Source organism: Chaetomium globosum, genomic scaffold (assembly GCF_000143365.1).
Source record: "Chaetomium globosum CBS 148.51 scaffold_5 genomic scaffold, whole genome shotgun sequence".
In the NCBI taxonomy this organism is placed as follows: domain Eukaryota; kingdom Fungi; phylum Ascomycota; class Sordariomycetes; order Sordariales; family Chaetomiaceae; genus Chaetomium; species Chaetomium globosum.
This window is the reverse complement of record NT_165980.1, coordinates 2,510,061-2,528,469: the sequence shown is the minus strand read 5'-3', so window position 1 is coordinate 2,528,469 and position 18,409 is coordinate 2,510,061. Positions and strand designations below refer to the sequence as shown.

General features: G+C 56.0%; 6 protein-coding genes across 6 annotated transcripts; 5 read left to right on the top strand and 1 right to left on the bottom strand.

Moving 5' to 3' along the window:
• Window positions 1-221: 221 nt before the first annotated feature.
• CHGG_07657 (uncharacterized protein) lies at window positions 222-1,315 on the top strand (the record flags this gene model as incomplete). Its single annotated transcript, XM_001225312.1, has 2 exons — window positions 222-457; window positions 574-1,315. The coding sequence occupies 2 exons, from the start codon at window positions 222-224 to the stop codon at window positions 1,313-1,315; spliced, it is 978 nt and encodes a 325-aa protein (XP_001225313.1).
• A 153-nt stretch (window positions 1,316-1,468) lies between these two features.
• On the bottom strand, window positions 1,469-2,124 carry CHGG_07656 (uncharacterized protein; the record flags this gene model as incomplete). The annotated part of the gene is made up of 2 exons (XM_001225311.1): window positions 1,469-1,628; window positions 2,039-2,124. 2 exons carry the CDS (start codon window positions 2,122-2,124, stop codon window positions 1,469-1,471), a joined length of 246 nt encoding a protein of 81 aa, XP_001225312.1.
• A 1,362-nt stretch (window positions 2,125-3,486) lies between these two features.
• CHGG_07655 (uncharacterized protein) lies at window positions 3,487-8,874 on the top strand (the record flags this gene model as incomplete). The annotated part of the gene is made up of 6 exons (XM_001225310.1): window positions 3,487-3,684; window positions 3,749-3,797; window positions 3,867-4,682; window positions 4,748-4,839; window positions 4,894-5,690; window positions 5,886-8,874. The coding sequence occupies 6 exons, from the start codon at window positions 3,487-3,489 to the stop codon at window positions 8,872-8,874; spliced, it is 4,941 nt and encodes a 1,646-aa protein (XP_001225311.1).
• Window positions 8,875-9,683: 809 nt separating this feature from the next.
• On the top strand, window positions 9,684-10,245 carry CHGG_07654 (uncharacterized protein; the record flags this gene model as incomplete). The annotated part of the gene is made up of 2 exons (XM_001225309.1): window positions 9,684-9,968; window positions 10,117-10,245. 2 exons carry the CDS (start codon window positions 9,684-9,686, stop codon window positions 10,243-10,245), a joined length of 414 nt encoding a protein of 137 aa, XP_001225310.1.
• Window positions 10,246-12,806: 2,561 nt separating this feature from the next.
• Window positions 12,807-14,582, top strand: CHGG_07653 (uncharacterized protein; the record flags this gene model as incomplete). Its single annotated transcript, XM_001225308.1, has 5 exons — window positions 12,807-13,076; window positions 13,189-13,464; window positions 13,524-13,734; window positions 13,791-14,443; window positions 14,499-14,582. 5 exons carry the CDS (start codon window positions 12,807-12,809, stop codon window positions 14,580-14,582), a joined length of 1,494 nt encoding a protein of 497 aa, XP_001225309.1.
• Window positions 14,583-15,630: 1,048 nt separating this feature from the next.
• Window positions 15,631-17,535, top strand: CHGG_07652 (uncharacterized protein; the record flags this gene model as incomplete). Its single annotated transcript, XM_001225307.1, has 3 exons — window positions 15,631-15,812; window positions 15,987-16,589; window positions 16,737-17,535. The coding sequence occupies 3 exons, from the start codon at window positions 15,631-15,633 to the stop codon at window positions 17,533-17,535; spliced, it is 1,584 nt and encodes a 527-aa protein (XP_001225308.1).
• Between the last annotated feature and the right edge of the window lie 874 nt (window positions 17,536-18,409).

Sequence of the window (18,409 nt, the reverse complement as noted above, 5' to 3'; positions counted from 1 at the left end):
CAACTGCAAGTAAACAAAACAGCTACGAATCCCTTGGATCCGTCAAACAGCAAGTTTGATATTCTTTGCAGATGTTGAATCACACTGCAACTTGAAGCCAGCACTTGGATGGATTGCCAAAACTCAGCTCGGCAGCACACTCTATTGCGCGAGATGCCGGGAACCTGAGGATGCACCAAAGCCAAACCCGATCATTTCCAATCGCTACTCGTATGACGACCATGGCGACAGTGCACAGCCCGATCCCGGCCCTCTACACCGTTTACATTCTACGATCAACCGTCCGCCACGCATCCTTTTATGTCGGCTCCACGCCGAACCCCCCGCGCCGGCTGAGCCAGCACAATGGTCTTGTCCGCGGTGGCGCCGTCCGCACCTCGCGCGGAAACCTCCGGCCCTGGGAGATGATCATCCTCGTCTCCGGCTTTCCAAGCGCGACCGCAGCACTGAAGTTTGAGTATGCCCTCCTTCCCCACACCCTTTCCCCCCTTTCCCACCCCCCTCCCCGCCCCAACGCATCACACATTCCCCCCTCTCTCTCGAGACCCCTCGCTGACCGCTCCCCGCGCCTAGATGGGCGCTCAACAACCCGCACCTGTCCATGCACATCCCGTCGGCCGAGCGCCTGGTCGTCTCCACGCAGCGCAATCGCAACGGGCGGCCGCGCCGGCCCGCCAAGAGCCTGGCGTCGGTCGCGTCCAGCCTGCACCTGCTGCTGCGCGTGCCCAGCTTTGCGCGCTGGCCGCTGTGCGTGCAGTTCTTCAACCGGGACGCGTTTGCCGCGTGGGAGAAGTGGTGTGCTGGTGTTAGTTTGGGTGAGAGGGGGTTGAGGGAGAGTTGGAAGGTGGTGACGGATTTTGGGGAGGGGGTGACGAGTGGTGGGTCTGGGGAGGTGGCTGCGGCGGAGGGCGAGGACGAAGCTCCCGCGCCGTGGGGGATCCATGCGCTGCCGTTGGACTACGAGCCGATGAAGGAGTATGTGGCGAAGGGGCAAGAGATTTTCGAGTTTGAGCGCCAAGGACGATGTGTTGTTTGCCGGGAGGAGATGAAGTCGGGGGAGGGATTGCATGCGGTCTGCACGCACGAAGGTTGCGACGGAGTTGGTCATATCTCTTGTTGGAGCCGGAGTTTCCTCAAGAACAACGATACAGGCAGTATACTGCCGGTTCAAGGGCAGTGCCCGATGTGCAAGGAAGAGGTGGATTGGGCCGACATGATGAAAGAACTTACGCTGAGACTCAGGGGTCAGAAAGAAGTGGACAAACTACTGAAGCGGAAGCGAAAACGCGCGACTAAGAAGGCCAAAAAGACATGAGTGATGAGCCATATCACATGGGTCCAACGGCTATTTTGGGGTATTAGACATGGGGCTGGTTGGTGTTCGGCGGCGTCTCAGGGACTAGAATGGGGAATACAAAGATACCCGGATATATCGATGGTGGTTCATACCGAGGCGGTTAATTCTATTTTACTCTTGGAACCGTTGGTTGACTTTCGCCTTGCAAGTCATTCGCTGTATCGTACCATCCTTGAAGCTGATCACGGCGCGGCATCCGATGTCGTCGGCTGCTCGCCGGGTTTGGTTGCACCAGTGATCAGTCAGCTCGTTTCCTCCCGCTTGGCAGCGACTGCACGACACACGACACACTCTTCTAACGTCAAGTCATTCCTGATTGGCTGTTGCGGTCCGACACTGGAGCCCTGTCGGGGTAGACCCCGAACCTCAAATCGTTTTGGGCAGGTTGCAGCAACCACATGGACTTCCCGGCGATATCATACCGCACCAACAAGCAATGTGTGCCGCCAGCGCAAAGGATGGTTTAGCAAGGCTTTAGGTATTTAGAAGTAAATTTCTCCGCCTTTTTGTAACTTGTAATTGTACGACAGTACTTTTTTTCGTCTCTCAGGCTTCTTCTCCGCCAATGCTTCAATCGCATACATGACAGATTGGAGGAGATAAGTACTACCTACGACCTAGGGATGCGCAACTGAGTCGCCTCCGCTCGGTAACGACACCACTTTTCCGGCACATGCATACAGTATTTGCAGCTTGGTGTCCCCCACCGGCCGTGGAGGGTTGAGCTGAAAAAGGCATTGTTCTCGGAATTGAGCCGAGTAATACATGATGTGTCAAGCCACAAAACCCTCATTGGTGCCTCTGTTCTGACAGAGAGCCGCAGAAGACCTGGGCATCTGCCCTTTTGCCATTGGCTTGCGTTTATAGGCAGGTGTCATGCTGGGGGGCTATTTCTTTGTGTGATGCCGCCCAGACGCAAGGATCTCTGCGCGAAGTGTTGCGTCCCATCTTTTCCGTTTTTATCCCTCTGGAACATCAATCGCTTTCTGTTGGGCACTGGAATAATTTCGGTCTGGAACTGTATTTTATAATCAGATAAACAGGTGGTCCAATCCCCCGAACTCCTTCATTTTTTCTTTGGTAAACTGTCGTTCCAGGAGTTTTGAGGCACGTCGTGGGGAAAGTTGAGGTTCCCGTCGCGACGTTGAACCCCCCGCAGACCCACTATTTCGCGGGAGTGTCGAATGGTGCATCCCGTCTGTGTGCGGTTTGCGTCTCCCAAATTCCTTCCGGTCACTGCCGCTGCCGCTTTCTCTCGCCTGTCTTGGGAACGTCTCCCGTCTTCGGTCGGCCCCATACTCCATCTTACCCACAGCCCACTCACACCCGACCCTTCGGTGCTCCGCCTTCTTTCCCTTCACCCACCCTTATTCTGAACCATTTCCAATCTTTGTTCTACCTACCTTCTGCCGACCTCCCCGCTCAACCGCGATCCGACCCCAGGCGCGTTTCGTGGCTAACCCCAACCAACGCAACATCGAATCTCGAATTTCGATCTCGTCTTGGCGTGTCGATAGTTGCTCCCTGTGATCGTCAGAGGGACCACCCACGCCCCATTCATGCTGCGCGCATGCTCTTAAGAGGCAGAGGCAATTTATAGCTTCCTCGATCTGCTCGAACCGAAGGGTATGTACACTTCGTCTAAAGGGGCGCCTATTCTTACATGCCTGGCGTTGGATCTGGATCCTCCCCTGCGTGTACGGACTGCCCGTTTACCGGTCGCGCATTCTAATATCGGTTGTCACGCTCCCTTCTACAGACCCCCTTCTACGATGCGACCAGCACCCGTTTGACCCGTCCCCAACCGATTCTCTCACGAACATCGCCTTAAAACCTTTTACCGAGAGCTGGGTATCTTTGTTATCACAATCACCAGCGAGATTGGTTGGGGACGGTAGTTTCAGTGGGCCGGTCAAACGAAGTAAGCAATTTGGAGGGCTCGATTGTCAATGCAAACATGAGAGGTTCTCCGGCGACGGCTTCCCCGGCAATCCCCACCGCTGGCGGGAAGCAAAAGACATCGCATTCCAACTCGAACGGCACACAGTCAACGAAACCACCGAGTCCTCTCAGCTCCCTGACCAGCGCCCCCCTCGACTTAGCCTCGGTCGAGCGACGTGGTCAACCCAATGCGTGTCCTGAGCCGGTCTAAGAGGAAGAACCGACCTCATGGCCTCCAAGAAGCGCCTACTTATCGCCCGACGGAAGAGGAGTGGAAGGAGCCCTTCGAGTACATCAGGAAGATTTCGCCCGAGGCGCGACAGTACGGCATCTGCAAGATTATCCCTCCAGAGTCGTGGAACCCGGACTTTGCCATCGACACAGAGGTGAGTAGTTTAGGCGGGAGCCAGAGGGAGGCATTGGTTGAGTGTGACTGACGCTGGGATACAGAGGTTCCATTTCCGCACGCGCAAACAAGAGTTAAACTCTGTCGAAGGCAGTAAGGCTTCCCCTTCCCGCGTCGCGACGCGCTTCTGCCCGGGACGTAATGCTGAGCCGGATGGTTTAGGCACACGTGCGAACCTATCCTATCTCGATGCCCTCGCCAAGTTCCACAAACAACAGGGAACCAACATGACGCGGTGGCCATATGTCGACAAGAAGCCCCTCGATCTCTACCGGCTGAAGAAGGCGGTCGAGGCCCGTGGCGGTTTCGAGAAGGTTTGCAAGCTCAAGAAATGGGCCGAAATCGGCCGTGATTTGGGATACAGCGGCAAGATCATGTCTTCCCTGTCCACTTCGTTGAAGAACTCGTATCAGAAATGGCTGTGCCCGTACGAGGAATACCTGAGGATCGCTAAACCGGGTGTGCACCAGCAGCTGGAGCTTGAGTACGGCGGCCCTCTGACACCGAGTCCTGCTCCAAGCCCCCTGAAGCGATCCAGCGTAGCGACGCCCGCCGGCATGGGCTCCGAGTCCCCAGCAAGGCACGCGACCGATGCGCTGCGCGCCTCCATTGACGGCGCTGCAAAGGACACGGATCCGGATGTTTCCATGTCCGATGCGTCGGATTTTGTCACTCCCAAGCCAACATCCGGCTTCACTGCTGTGAACTCGGGCGGGTTTTCCGCCATCAACTCCGGTTTTACCAGCGTCAACCGCTCGATAGCCTCAACCTCTGACGGGAAAGGCCCAGCCACCCCCAACGCAAACGGGACACCTGCTACTTCGACCAAGAACACGCCCGAATTTCGCTCATCGGCGCTTGGTCCTTCGAACCTCAAACGGCAAATGAGCTGCGATAGCCTCAATTCTGCTAAGAAGGAATCGGCCGATGCGGAAGATGGGGATTCCGGGAGTCGCAGGAGCAAGAGGCTCAAGAAAGGTGAGTAGTCTTGGAGTGGTTGTTGGCCGGTTGCATGGGAGATACTGACCTCGATTTCTACATAGACACGGTGCCTACCGTCGCCGGTTCGCACATGTCACTCTTCCGCTCAGCTGTGCCCAGGCTGCCCCGGGACGAGTCTGCATCTCCCGGAGAGGTATGCTCGATGATCTTATCACCAACCATGAACTCTCCGCTGACAATGGAACAGAAATGCGAGCAATGCGGCAAAGGCAGCGAGGAAGCCAGTTTTCTTCTTACCTGCGAATCATGCGACCACGGTTACCACGGCGCTTGCCTTGACCCCCCTCTCAAGATCAAGCCCGAGACCGAATGGAACTGCCCCCGGTGCTTGGTTGGTGACGGCCAATTTGGGTTTGAGGAAGGCGGCCTGTACTCGCTGAAGCAGTTTCAGGAAAAGGCTGCCGACTTCAAGCAGCAGTACTTCTCTAACAAGATGCCGTTCGATCCCGTTCTTAACTGCCATCGGCCGGTCACAGAGGACGATGTGGAACACGAGTTTTGGCGCCTGGTTGCTGACATCGAGGAGACCGTTACGGTGGAGTACGGGGCTGACATTCACTGCACCACCCATGGCTCCGGGTTCCCGACCATCGAGAAATTCCCTGACAACCCGTACTCGACTGACCCGTGGAATCTCACCCTTCTCCCACTCCACCCTGAGAGTTTGTTCAGGCACATCAAGTCCGATATCTCAGGCATGACCGTTCCTTGGGTTTACGTTGGCATGACCTTCTCGACCTTCTGCTGGCATAACGAGGACCACTACTCCTATTCCTCCAATTATCAGCACTTCGGCGCGACGAAAACATGGTATGGAATCCCCGGTGAGGACGCTGAGAAATTTGAGAACGCCATGCGAGAGGCTGTTCCCGAGCTGTTCGAGACACAGCCGGATCTGCTTTTCCAGTTGGTCACGCTCCTCACTCCCGAGCAGCTGCAAAAGGCAGGTGTGCGAGTCTACGCATTGGACCAACGGGCTGGGCAGTTCGTCATTACCTTCCCGCAAGCGTACCATGCAGGGTTCAATCACGGATTTAATTTTAATGAGGCCGTCAATTTTGCCCCTTGCGACTGGGAGCCGTATGGTCTTGCGGGTGTTGAGAGACTCCAACAATTCCGCCGACAGCCCTGTTTCTCACACGACGAATTGCTGTGGACCGCAGCTGAAGGTATTACAAGTGGTGGGCTCACGATACAGACGGCAAAATGGCTGGCGCCCGCACTTCAAAAGGTGGAGAAACGTGAACTCTCGCAACGAGCCGACTTGGTGGCCAAGCACGATTTCATCGCCAAGCATCTCGATGCCAAACACCCAACACAACACCACCGGTGTGTATTTGGTGGAGAAGGCGAGGACGACTGCCCCATGATGTTCAAGGTCGATGACGCCGATGTTCCGGAGGAAGAGTACGGATGTTTCTACTGCAAAGCCTTTACCTTCCTTTCCCGGTTCATCTGCCTTAAGACTGGCAAGGTCTTGTGCCTACTACACGCTGGAAACCACCCGTGCTGCGATCTCCAGGAGTCGGACAGGTACCTCGGAAAGGAGCATGCCCTCTACTACCGCAAGTCGGATGAGGCCATTGCCGCGACGTGTAAGAAGGTGGTCGACAAGGCTCACGTACCCGAGGCATGGGAAGAGAAATACGATAGACTCCTGGACGAGGAGGCCACCCCATCGCTCAAGACGTTGCGTAATCTTGTTACCGAAGGCGAAAAGATCCCATACGACCTACCGTCCCTCCCGGTTCTGAAGGCCTTCGTCGAGCGCTGTAACCACTGGGTCGAAGAAGCCACGAACTACACAGTACGCAAACAGCAGAACCGCCGGAAGAACGAGAAGGCGTGGCAGACGGGGGCTCGCAAATCCGTCGGCAATGCCCAGCACGATCAAAAGGAACGCGAGATGCGCAACGTAGCAAACATCTACCGTCTACTGGACGAAGCTAAGCAGATCGGCTTCGACTGCCTGGAGATCCCCCAACTCCAAGAACGCGCGGATGCCATCAAGGCTTTCCAGGAGGATGCGAGGACGATGATGGAACAGCGCCCAACTCGTTCCATCGGCGCGGTCGAAAAACTACTGGAGGATGGACAGAGCTTCAACGTCGACATGCCCGAAATCGAACAGCTGACGCGTCTCCTGGACCAGCTTCAGTGGAACGAGAAGGCTAGCACCAGCCGCAACTCGTTCATGACATTGGAGGATGTCAGGGCGCTTATTGACGAGGGTCACCGACTTAACGTACCGGTGTACAATGATCATCTTGCCTTCTACACCGACCAGCTAACGGCAGGCCACATGTGGGATAAGAAGGTTCAGGAACTGATGAGCGCTGACTCGATTCATTATCCGCAACTTCAGACCTTGGCAGACCAGGTGCAATCCAACGCTTGGCCCGTTTGCCCGAAAACAATGGCCGCCGTGGACCAGATTCTCCACAAGCAGCGCGAAGCACACCGGCAGATCATGGATCTGAACGAGCGTACTCAGGAGCCCGATTACCGGAAGAGGCCCAAGTATGCAGAAGTCGCAGAAGTCATAAAGAAGATCGAAGAGCTCCAGGCCAAGCCAACTGGGACGCATGAGCTCGAGAAGGAGCAAAAGCGCCACGAGGACTGGATGCGCAAGGGGAAGAAGCTCTTTGGAAAGACCAATGCCCCGCTCCACATCCTCAAGAGCCACATGGATTACGTGCTCGATCGCAACATCGACTGCTTCGATATCATTCACGACAAGCCGCGCGTTCCGGCGGAGCCTGCCTCGAGAGAGCCGAGCGTTGATAAGGAACAACCCAGCCGTTGGGAGGACCCAAAGTTCCGCGAGGTATTTTGCATTTGTCGACGCACAGAAGCCGGCATGATGATCGAGTGTGAACTGTGTCACGAATGGTACCACGGCAAATGCCTCAAGATTGCTCGTGGGAAGGTCAAGGAAGATGATAAGTACACGTGCCCGATTTGCGACTGGCGCGTCAAAATCCCTCGCGATGCTGCCCGGCCAAAGTTGGAGGACCTTCTATCTTGGCAGGACGAGATTCCCAACTTACCATTTCAGCCGGAAGAGGAGGAGGTGCTCAAGAAGATAATCGACAATGCGACCGACTTCCGCAACCATATCAGCGCGTACTGCAACCCGATCATGGCCACGGCTTCCGAAGCGGAGGCTCAGCGGTTTTACCTCCGCAAGATCGAAGGCGCCGAGATCCTTTTGGCATTCGAGACCAACTTTTTCCGGCAGGAGTTGCACAAGTGGAGCCCGGTTGCTCCGGAACCGCCCCCGGTTCTTGAGGTATCCAAGAGCACCCGCAAGCCGCGACCGACCAAGTTGCAAAAGATGTTGGCTCAGTATGGCGTGGAGGATCCTGACGATCTGCCCGAGGACGTCAAGGGTAAAGCGAACAGCTTGAAACGCAAAGCCCTGAACGCCGAGGCCGCAGCGGCGGCCGCCTCTGCCCCGTCGGGCTCCATCATGATGGTCGGGAGTCCCGGGTACCCATCGCCCCATTCCTTCTATCCACGGAACTCCTCCGCCCAGCCCACAACCCCGGGCCTCTCGAATAATGCGCACTCTCACTCGTCGGGGGGCGCCGAAGGGTCGTCATCGCACAACCAGCAAGGCCCGGCCGGCGCGGGCTCGATTCTACGGGCCGACTCCATGGAGATTGACCCGTCCTCCAGCCATCCGGGCCTCTTCCTCCGCGACGGTACCGGGCCCGGCCCGCAGCTGCTCGTGTCCGGCGACTCGACCCACGATCTCGAAGAGCGCCTACTCCGCGGTACCTTTGACGACGAGGAGCTCAACGCACACCTCTCGACGGACCACGGCCGCGCTAGGGTTCTCGAGATCCTGTCGCGCACCGACACCGGCCGACGCCGAGCGGAGGAGATATTTGGACCGGGGGCGCGCAGTGGCGACCGCAGCCGTGACGGCCCGTCGAGTGCGGCGCGGGATAATGACCCTATTGGGATTGGGGTTGGGAATGAGGGGGATGGGGATGATAGCATGTTTGTGGAGCTGGTGAACCAGGACGATGATGAGGACGGCGATCATCATCACCGTAAGAAGGCGGCGGCTGATCACCACCACCACCCGTCGAATGCGGCCGAGATCCTGGAGGACCGTGGCGAGGCGGCGTCATGGATGGATGCCCCGAAGGAATCTTAGTTGGATTCGGAGGGGTTCTGATGCGTGCGTTCCATCTTCCATCCATCCATGTCTCGGGTTTGGTGAAGGAGCGGGACCGGGACCGGGACCGGGGAAAAAAGGAGTGTGGCGTGGGACTTTGGCGGTGCATTGCGGCTGGTTGGGGCCGGTCAAGGCGTTTCTGGCGGTCGTTAAGATCGTTGCTTTGTGTTTGTTTCCTTTCCTTTTTTTTTTTTTTTTTTTTCTATCTTTTTCTTTTTTTTACCCGTGTCGCAACATGAAGGGTTGTTGCGACGGGAGACTTCAGTTATGGCACGGGCATTTCAACATTGATATCCCGCGTCATGTTGTACATCATTCTGTATTCTAGTGCTGCGGCTACACGAATGGCACTTCGGGTCAGGGGTTGGGGGGCAGACGGCGATACCTGGCGGCATCATTTGCATTAGACGACGGCCTGCTACTAAGCACAAGTCGTGTCGTAGCAGGGCAAGGAGTAACTAAGGGGCTGAGCTAGTTAATGTTTGCGTCTGGGTTTTGTACGTCAATGGCACTGCTTGTTCGCTCATGTCCATGACTAGAATGCACTTGTTGACGTGGTGCATTTCTCATGTGTTGAAGCCGGCAACCACAGAGTTGAGTCCTTTGCCTTGTCTCCGCACACTTTACTAACTACCACATTGCAGTCATGAAACGTTATGGAAGTCAGCTTTTGCCTTCTGCATCCTTCGTGAGCCTAGGGGTGGCATTACACATAGGAGCTTCCTCTCACCTACGGTCCGCAGGATTGTGCTGAAGAGGGGAACGATGGAGTGATGGGGCCTCCAACAATGCTCCCCGTCTCCGTGCACCGCCTGGGGCATGCATGGGCTGGTTTGGTGGGAAAGGTTTGCGGGTCGAGTCCCACCACCCCTGTCATGCATGTGGGCCGCAGAGGGCCGATCTTGAGAGGAATGGGCAAGGAAATGCATGCTAAAAAGCAGATCGTCCTGGTGCTTCTCTTTCTCTCTCCGGCTCTGCACCTCGGATGGGTAAACTCACGGGCCCAGAACGGGGTTGTGTCCCCAGCCCGTGCCCGCCCCAGAGACGCCTCACTACCAGATACAGAGACTCGGGTGTGTCGATCCGATTTTGCGCTTGGCCGAGGGGAGGGGCTCTGGGCGGCTTTCTTTTGTCGTATGCATGCCTGTGACGTCCCTCCGGCGAGGGAGATTCGGCGGTAGTTGTGACATAACTGTTCAATAGCACATAACCGCATCTTAGGGACCTGTAATTTCTTGCTTGCAAAGGAATGGGGACGAGAAGCGGTTCTTGCACGAGAGGACGCTCCTGGGGCCGGCGAGGCCGGTCCCAATCCCACCAGCGGCGCCACACGAAACCGGTGTTGAGTAACTAACTTGTTAAGTTGAAGCACAACTGGTCCTTTCCAGCAGCAACGCAGCAAAACAACAAATACCTCGGAGATCGACAGAGATCGGGCCACGAGCGGGCCGACGGCGGGTGAAGCTTGCGGCCGGGTTCTCTTGGCACCACCGCAAAGCCAATTCGTTTCGTCAGTCGTCGTCATTAGTGTGTTTCTCCGGCCAGAGCGGGGACGACAAAAGAGGTGTCGAGAATGAAATAGGGGCCGCCAGGTTGGCCACGGATTGACTCCGGGGGCCGTGGATGGAGCCCATGACAAACTCGCTGATGTTTCTAGATTAATTCTAGCTTCTCTTGGGCCCGGAGTGTGGCCCAAAGCATTGTTTTAGTGCCGCAAACAGGGAGCAAACCACACCGGTGGGTTCGGCGCGTTGTTTTCGGATCGTTAGCGCGCCTAGTACGAGCCCAAGGCGGAAGTTCCAAGACGACCGGCGCCTGACAGTCACCGCTTGGATGTTTGTTGCACGGAGCGCGCAGAAGCGCAGGTTAGTCTCGGTTGTCCTGGACTCGAGTGCTCGTTATGGGCTGGGCGCGGGACCGACGCTTGCTCGCCCAAGTCCCGAATGCCCGTTGAAGCAGAAGCGAGGATTTCCCGGGACAGCATTTGACCAGAAGACATACCCAGCACACACACACCGACGGATGCCCATCCCGAACGATCCTGGTCACCGAGCGACCAAATTGAACAGGCTGCAACGTTTTCAAAGATCCTCACTCTACCGGGCCGTCCAGATACACCCAATTCAGGCAGAGCACCGTCGCAGTGTGACATCCTCAGAGGAGTGCATCAATCCAGGCCGCTCTGTGATGGTGGGTTGACGTTGCGCCGTACCTGCAGAAAAGCCAAAGTTTCAGACAGGGGCACCCTCACCACGTTGTGGCCCGGTTGCGGCGCCATTTTGGGAGGCCCAACTGGAATGTTCCCCGGTGATGGCTTGCTGGGGTGTTCAATCGTCTGGGAGGCATTGGCGGGGCTTTACAGTGGTTCTCGACCGCTAGAAATCCTTCCATGGCATTTGAATCGCTGGTTCAGCGATGCGTTAGTTCGCGTCGGGAGGGTCAGTTGTCTTTCTTGTTTGTCAGAGGGGAATCTCAGGGGCTTGTCCAGGGCGTCGAACTGCAGAGTCAAGGGGGATGTGTGTGAGTTGATAAAGAGGGCTGATTTCGCCTGTAGAGGTCTTTGATGCGCTGCTGTCCTGGTCGTGGAGACCCAAAATTGCCTTAGAAAGGTCCCTCACTCAGCATCCTGGTCGTTGTGGGCGCGGGTAATCGAAACTTTTCTTCAGGGGCGAGTTATTGCGGCCGATCAGCCTATCGCTCGTTCGATCGATCGGGTCCGAGGACAACACTTTCCCCTGGCACCTTGGGCAGCATCGCTCTTTGCCAAGTCCAAAACACCCATCGGCTTTTCGAACGAGGGCCATTCCGTGAACATAGCGTGAGGATCCAGCAGGGAAAAGTTCGTGGCCACCAAAGAAACAAAAAAAAAAAAGAAAAAAAAAAAAAGAAAAGAACAAAAAAGAAACTCGCTAGCAGGGGAAAACTTTAAACGAGCGGGAAAACGGGAAGAAGCGACCGAGTCTCCGAGTCAGCGGCGCTGAGAATCCAGCGTTGAGAAAAGACATTTCGACCTTTGGCTCTTCAGCACGCCTTTCCTCTTTATTTTAGGTACATTCCCATTCTGCATCTCCCCTCCAATTTCCCGTCTCATGCAGCCAGATGCCCTGGGCGAAGACGCCAGGATCTAGCTGCGCGCCCAGAGGGAAGGCGCACAGGCTCCCAGGGCAGCCCTGGGGACCCCACTTTACCCCTCCTCATCCCGAGCTTCCAGGTTCATCTTGGCGGGTTCGACGCTTGGTTTCCACCCATCGATCCATGTGAAGAAGGGGGGGCCCACGACCCACGGGCTTGTCCCATTGCGACCTCGCCGCTTCTGTTGTTGACTTTTGCTGCCAGCGTCCCAACCAACGGCAACAATTACCTCGTCGTCCCGACCACCCCTGCGGCCGACAACCCCCTGGTTCCAGTTTCTTTGCACTATTGAATGCTCCCAAGGCCACAAAACAGACCACAACCCGCAGCCGATACGACAAAGACCCGACGCACCCTCACCCGAATCGAATCCTAAACCACGAACACTTTTCCTGCACTGACAACGCAGGCTGGTTGACCTCCTTTACCAGCACTCCAACTTCACCGTCAGGTCCAGACCCCCGCCTGTCCAATCGCAGCCCTCTCCGGCGCCGCTTGTGTCGACCCCACCGCGTCACGAGAGCTCCTGAGCCCCCGCTGTCAAATCCCGAGACGGCCACCTGCAGACCGCCGCTACCTGCCGATCGCGCGCCACTGGCCGACCGCTGGAACGGCATCCACGTACCACAGCAGCAGCAGACATGGGCTTATTTTCGAGGAGGGAGCGGGCGCCGAAGGCGGCGAGCAACCCACAGCCAACCCTCTCCAACTCACAGTCAAAATCGTCCCTCACGTCAGGGTCCTCGAGCATCATCACTCCCATCAACACAAGCGCACGCATGATGAACCGCACATCGGCTGGCACCACGAGCACCGGCGGCCCCGGAACCCCGCTTACCCCCTTCTCTCCCGGCCCGATGTCCAGCGTCACGATGCCGAGGCCGCCAGACCCGCAACTCGACCCGGCCGGCTACCTGCGCAGCTTGGGCGCTGTACGAGAACGATGCAAGATCGTGACGGCGAAAGCGTGCAAAAACGACCTGCGCCATTTTGATGTGGATATGCAAAAGTTCCCAGATGTTGTCTCGTTTGTTGCGAATATTATCAAGGTAGGTCTTCCTTCTCTGAGTTGGGCAGAAGAGAGGGGGTCCACAGGGCTATCCATGACCCCGCTGGCCCTCGACTCGGACGCTGCACAGGCAACTGACCGCGATACGACAGCGCGATTACGACGCGCCCTTCACGAGTATTCCTGGGCATGGCCGATACCAGCATTTCGGCGTCGGTGGGCGGGACCGGATCGCCCACCTTTTGGCGACATGGCCGGAGGAGATCGATAACACCGAGAAGTGCAAGCGGATTCTTGATCTTTTCCTGGTCAGCGTGCTGCTGGATGCTGGTGCTGGCACAGAGTGGAGTTACAAGAGCGTCGAAAACGGCCGAGTCTACAGGCGGTCCGAGGGTATCGCTGTTGCGACCCTGGATATGTTCAAGACCGTAAGTCCACTGAACTTAGGACCGGCAAATCTCTCAACGCATGTTAACCTCCGCCACAGGGCCTCTTTTCGGGCAGCAGCAACAAGTACCAGGTCGACAGAGAGGGCCTGCGGCAACTAACAGTGGAGAAACTCGCCCAGGGCCTGCAGTCGGGACCCGGGAACGAGATGGCCGGTATCGAAGGCAGGGCGCAACTTCTCATCCGCCTCGGGAGGGCCCTGGAGAACAAGGAGTTCTTCGGCGAAGATGGCCGGCCAGGCAACATGCTCGGTAAGGATCTCCCAGGGATGGTTTATACCAGGCATCTTGCTAACGACAGGTTCCAGACCACATTCTCTCCCACCCATCGACGCAAGCTTCGAGTGTGATCATTGTCCCCATGCCGGTGCTCTGGAACGTCCTCATGAACGGGCTTAACCCCATCTGGCCCCCATCTCGGACGGCCATCAACGGTGTTTCGCTCGGCGACGCCTGGCCCTGCAGCTCGATGCCACAACCTGCGCAATCGCCCAGCAGCCCGACATTCTCGCCCTTCCCCAACGCGACCGGCCAATCCAACGGCATTGCGCCATGGGAGAGCATCCTTCCCTTCCACAAGCTCACTCAGTGGCTAACATACTCCCTCATGCAACCGATGCAGAGCATCATGAAGATCCAATTCGCCGGCCAGGAACTTCTCACCGGGTTGCCCGAGTACCGAAACGGCGGGCTTTTCGTCGACCTTGGTGTGCTCACGCTCAAGCCCGAGGACCAGGAACGCGGCCTGCAGCATTATACTGAGTACTCGCAGCGTACAGGGACTGGGGGTGTCGAGGTCGCGCCCATGTTTGACCCTGGCGATGATGTTATTGTCGAGTGGCGCGGTGTCACGGTGGGCTTCCTGGATATGTTGACTACCGATGTGAACAAGGCGCTGAAGGCCGAGCTGGCTGGGCATGAGCTTAGCTTGGCGCAAGTGTTAGAGGCCGGAAGCTGGAAGGTTCGTGCTCACCCGTCCATGTCGTTCCGGTGTCAACTACTAACATTGATTTCAGGGAGGGCGAGAAATTGCCGAAGTCAGCCGGCCGAATACCAAGGAACCGCCCATTCTCATTGACAGCGACGGGACGGTGTTCTAGGCCATCGGCAAATGGGCGGACAGACTCTTGGGAGAAAAGGAGTTGAGGAAGGGTACTGCATGGTTGGACTTGCTCTGCATTTCGTCCACGCCGCTCTATCAGGGTTGGGAGCTGGCGTGGACAGATTTATTGGGGTTTATCATGATATACGTATTTGGCGACAGGCCATTTCCTCCTGTTTTATGAGCCTTAGGCGCACTCCACGGAGCCTAGTTGGAAAACAAATCCAAAGTCTTGTCTTCTCTCTGAGGCTGTCCTTTACAAGTGTGCAAACATTTGGTGCCCAGCCCTTTGACCTTCTCTGTCTTCCCTTTCCATTCTGTCCCCCCTCCCGTTCTACGTAGTTCTCCATGAACCTTGCCATTTAAGAGTCGTCGTGGGGTTTCAAGTCATTCATTTGTGGAGAAGGCATTCAAGAAAGAACCTGAACCAGTGTCAGCACACCACTTTTGCTCAATAAACAAACAACCTTTGTGAGTTCCCAAATCATCACCCCCCCCATCTAGCCAAGTTCAAATACTTGACCTCTCAGCCATTTACATACACATACCAAGGCAGACACCAGTTAACACGTACGTGAAGTGTCAATTGGTAACGACTGGCTCCAACTGGTGTTGCTCGCACCTGCCGTGATATTTGAATGCCCAGGGACCACGGTGCCTTCCGTGCCGAGGACGATGCAATTCCCTTCGGACCCTCATGATTAGGTAGCCCCTCGTTCACCTCACATGTGCCTTTTTACAAATTTTGTCGATGCCCAAGCCGTCAGGGTGCTTCTCCCTGAGCATTCACTTGCGGTTGCCTTAGGCTGGGTGGTTTTTACCTTGAGACCCGCATTGAATTTTCACTTCTCCCTCTTCCTCTCGGCACAAAGGGACTTGGACTCTTCAGGTCCCAATTTCATTTTTGTGCCGGGCTGTTTGCGAGTTTGGCCGGTTACTTTCGAGCCCCATTGCGTTCTTATTTCTGCCAGTTGGCTGGACATCGACCTTCAGAACCCAAAACCCCAACCAAGAAGTTGGTTTTCTTCGATTCCAGCATCTTCAATATGTACCGCGGTTCATATTCGAATCGAGGCGCCCGGCGCGGTGGCCGTGGCGGCAATCGTGGTGGTTTCCGCAATGCCTCCCATGGCAACCACAACCGCAACCTTACCGGCGTCGCAAATCGCTCTGGCACCTCGATCTTTGATGAGCGTCAGCGCCCCAAGGCCGCCCTCATTAACGGAGGGTAAGTAGCTCAAGTCTTTCCATGGCCTTCGTGAGTTGTGCAAGCGTGGGCTTGCTCCCTCAAGCCCACGGTTGTGTGTTGGTAGTGTTGAATCGCCCGTCTCTCGCGTGCGGCAACACTGAACAGAGATAGCTAATTGCAGCTGAGTAGTTTCTTGCCGAAGCACATTTTTAGTCACTTCAACCCTTCCGCTACTGGCTACGACCGTAGCCGGATGAGCACCATCAACAGCGGCGAGAAAAAGCCGGATGGCGTCTCCTTCGCCATCGTCCACGTCCAGAATCAGCCCCAATGGATGGACAAGAACATCATCTACGTTAAATCGAACCTCCATCTACTGCCAGAATATTCCGAGAAGAAGTCTCTCGTTCTTGAGAACCACAAGGAAATGGGCCAGGAGGAGTTGATGGAGCGCATCACCGCCGAGCTGACTCAGTCCATCAAGTTTAACCGCTATGGCGTCGAGGACGGCCCGGACGTGGAGATCTTTGACGCAGAGGGTCATATTGTCTCTCTGGTTCTCCCGGGTGACTGGATGCCCGTGAGCCACGAGCCTCCCCAGTTCGCCAGCGTCAACACCCCCAGTATCAAGTACACCCCCGTCTCTGTCGACCCCATCGCCGTCTTTGCAGGCTATAGAAACGATTCAAACTCGACCGGATTCAAGTTTGTCGCTTGGTTTCTCGTTGAGGAGATCGAGCTTTTTGCCGCCAACTCGCTCGACTTGGCCCGCAAGATGCATGACAAGAAGTGGGACGGTGATATTGGCCACGAGTGGTATGTGCTTTTCCTGACAGGCGTTTTGTAGATGACTCCTAGATCACGAAACGGGTGTTATCTCGACCCCATATGCCACATTTATCCTCACCAGAACGTCTTCACGCCCTTGGATGCAACAAATTGCTAACTTCTAGGATTAAACAGGGCTGCTGTCAAGTTGATGAGAGTTGAAAAAGGTGACCCAGAGTGGCGCCCGGTCCCCGACATCAGACGTCGTCCCGCCGCGTCACAGGCTTCGGATTCGACGAAGACCGCCGATGAGGTGCTCCAGCTAAGCACCGAGGATGTTATTGAGATTCTTGCCAGCGTCACCGCAATGATCGACACCGAAAATAAAGATAATAACCCTGTTCAGGACGGGGACAAGTTTGATCGGGCTGAAACGGGTCAACCCCTGGACGAGGCCCCGGAGCACAAGTCTGAATCTAAGGAGGGCGGTAGCGACGACGCCACGAAAGAGGCAGTCCCTGACATCGGCGCGGATACAGACGATGGCGGTGATGCCGTTCATACCGCGGTTGAAAACGAAGCGGGGGTGGAGAGTGAGGTCAAGACAGAACTGATGAAGGTGGAAGACCACGTGGAGGACACCACGGGGGGTAATGCTAAGGAGCTCAAGGATGGCGATGGCGGTACCGACAAAGCGGCCATCCCTGAAACCGACAACAGCGCTACCAAGGCCCCAGACCATCATGGCGAGGGCGTTCTGTCCACTCAACTTAAGGATAAGGAGGCAGTCGTGGAGAAGGGCGAGAAGCCGGTGAAGGATGCGAAGGTGGAGGTCCCCACTGGGATCTCAGAGGAGGCAGCCGAGACCGAACTCGAGATGGGGAAGATGAAGGAGGACGAGATCACAGTGAAGGTCCCGACGACGGCCAAGGAAGAAAAGGAGGAGACGAAGGAAGAAAAGGAGGACAAGGGCCAGGGTGAAGACAACATTTAAGCTATCTACTTTGGCCATGGGCACCATATCTTCGGTAATCAAGTATTGACGCCGCCTTTCGGTTGCTAGAGCCTTTCAGTTGCTAGAGTTTGCTTGCAGTTGCAAGCCACATTCGCAATCAATCAGACAGTTGCACCCAGCTTCTTTTCCACAATAGCAGGTCGGGATCTCTCTTCTATTTTGCGCGCGGTAATTTGGTCGTTTTGTATGCCAACGATTTCCGCTGTTCCTGGCTGACCACAAGGTTTGGGATACCTCATACGGCCTTCAGCGATCCCCCGAGCTCGCAGACCAAGAGCAGGAACCGTAAGCCTTATGACAACAAGGTCCGTTTTGTGCAATAAGCACTTAGCTCACTGCGTTGGCTCCCGCTTACTACATACTGAAATGGATACAGAGGTCACAAGTCATGATGGTGGCTGTCAGGGAGCCTGGTGGCTAACAGGGAGCCCTGCAGCCCCATCTCTCTCTCTGTATATAGAAACAGAGCCTCCCACCATCTGGAAGCTCTGATCAATGCAAGCAACCTTTACACATATACCATGCATGACCACCGTTATTCATACACTATCATATTCGTACGTCAGCCTCGACAACTTGGATAACGGGACGAATGAGTATCCTTCGTGCACGACCCCATTCAAAGGTTGCAAATTTGCTTTGCACAGTCCTTAGGATTGAAATGAAATGTTGTTCCTCGATCTGGAAAGAGGTTCAGTCAAGAACATAAAGCCCTCCGCCGGTCCGCCGAGACATGTTGGCTGTGGTTAGACAGAGTTAGGCATCGAGCTATACGAGCCCGCCAATGAATGGGCCTGGCCTCTGGTTACACCCATGCCCGGGAACTGTTTCTCGGAGGGGATCGTTCCCCCCA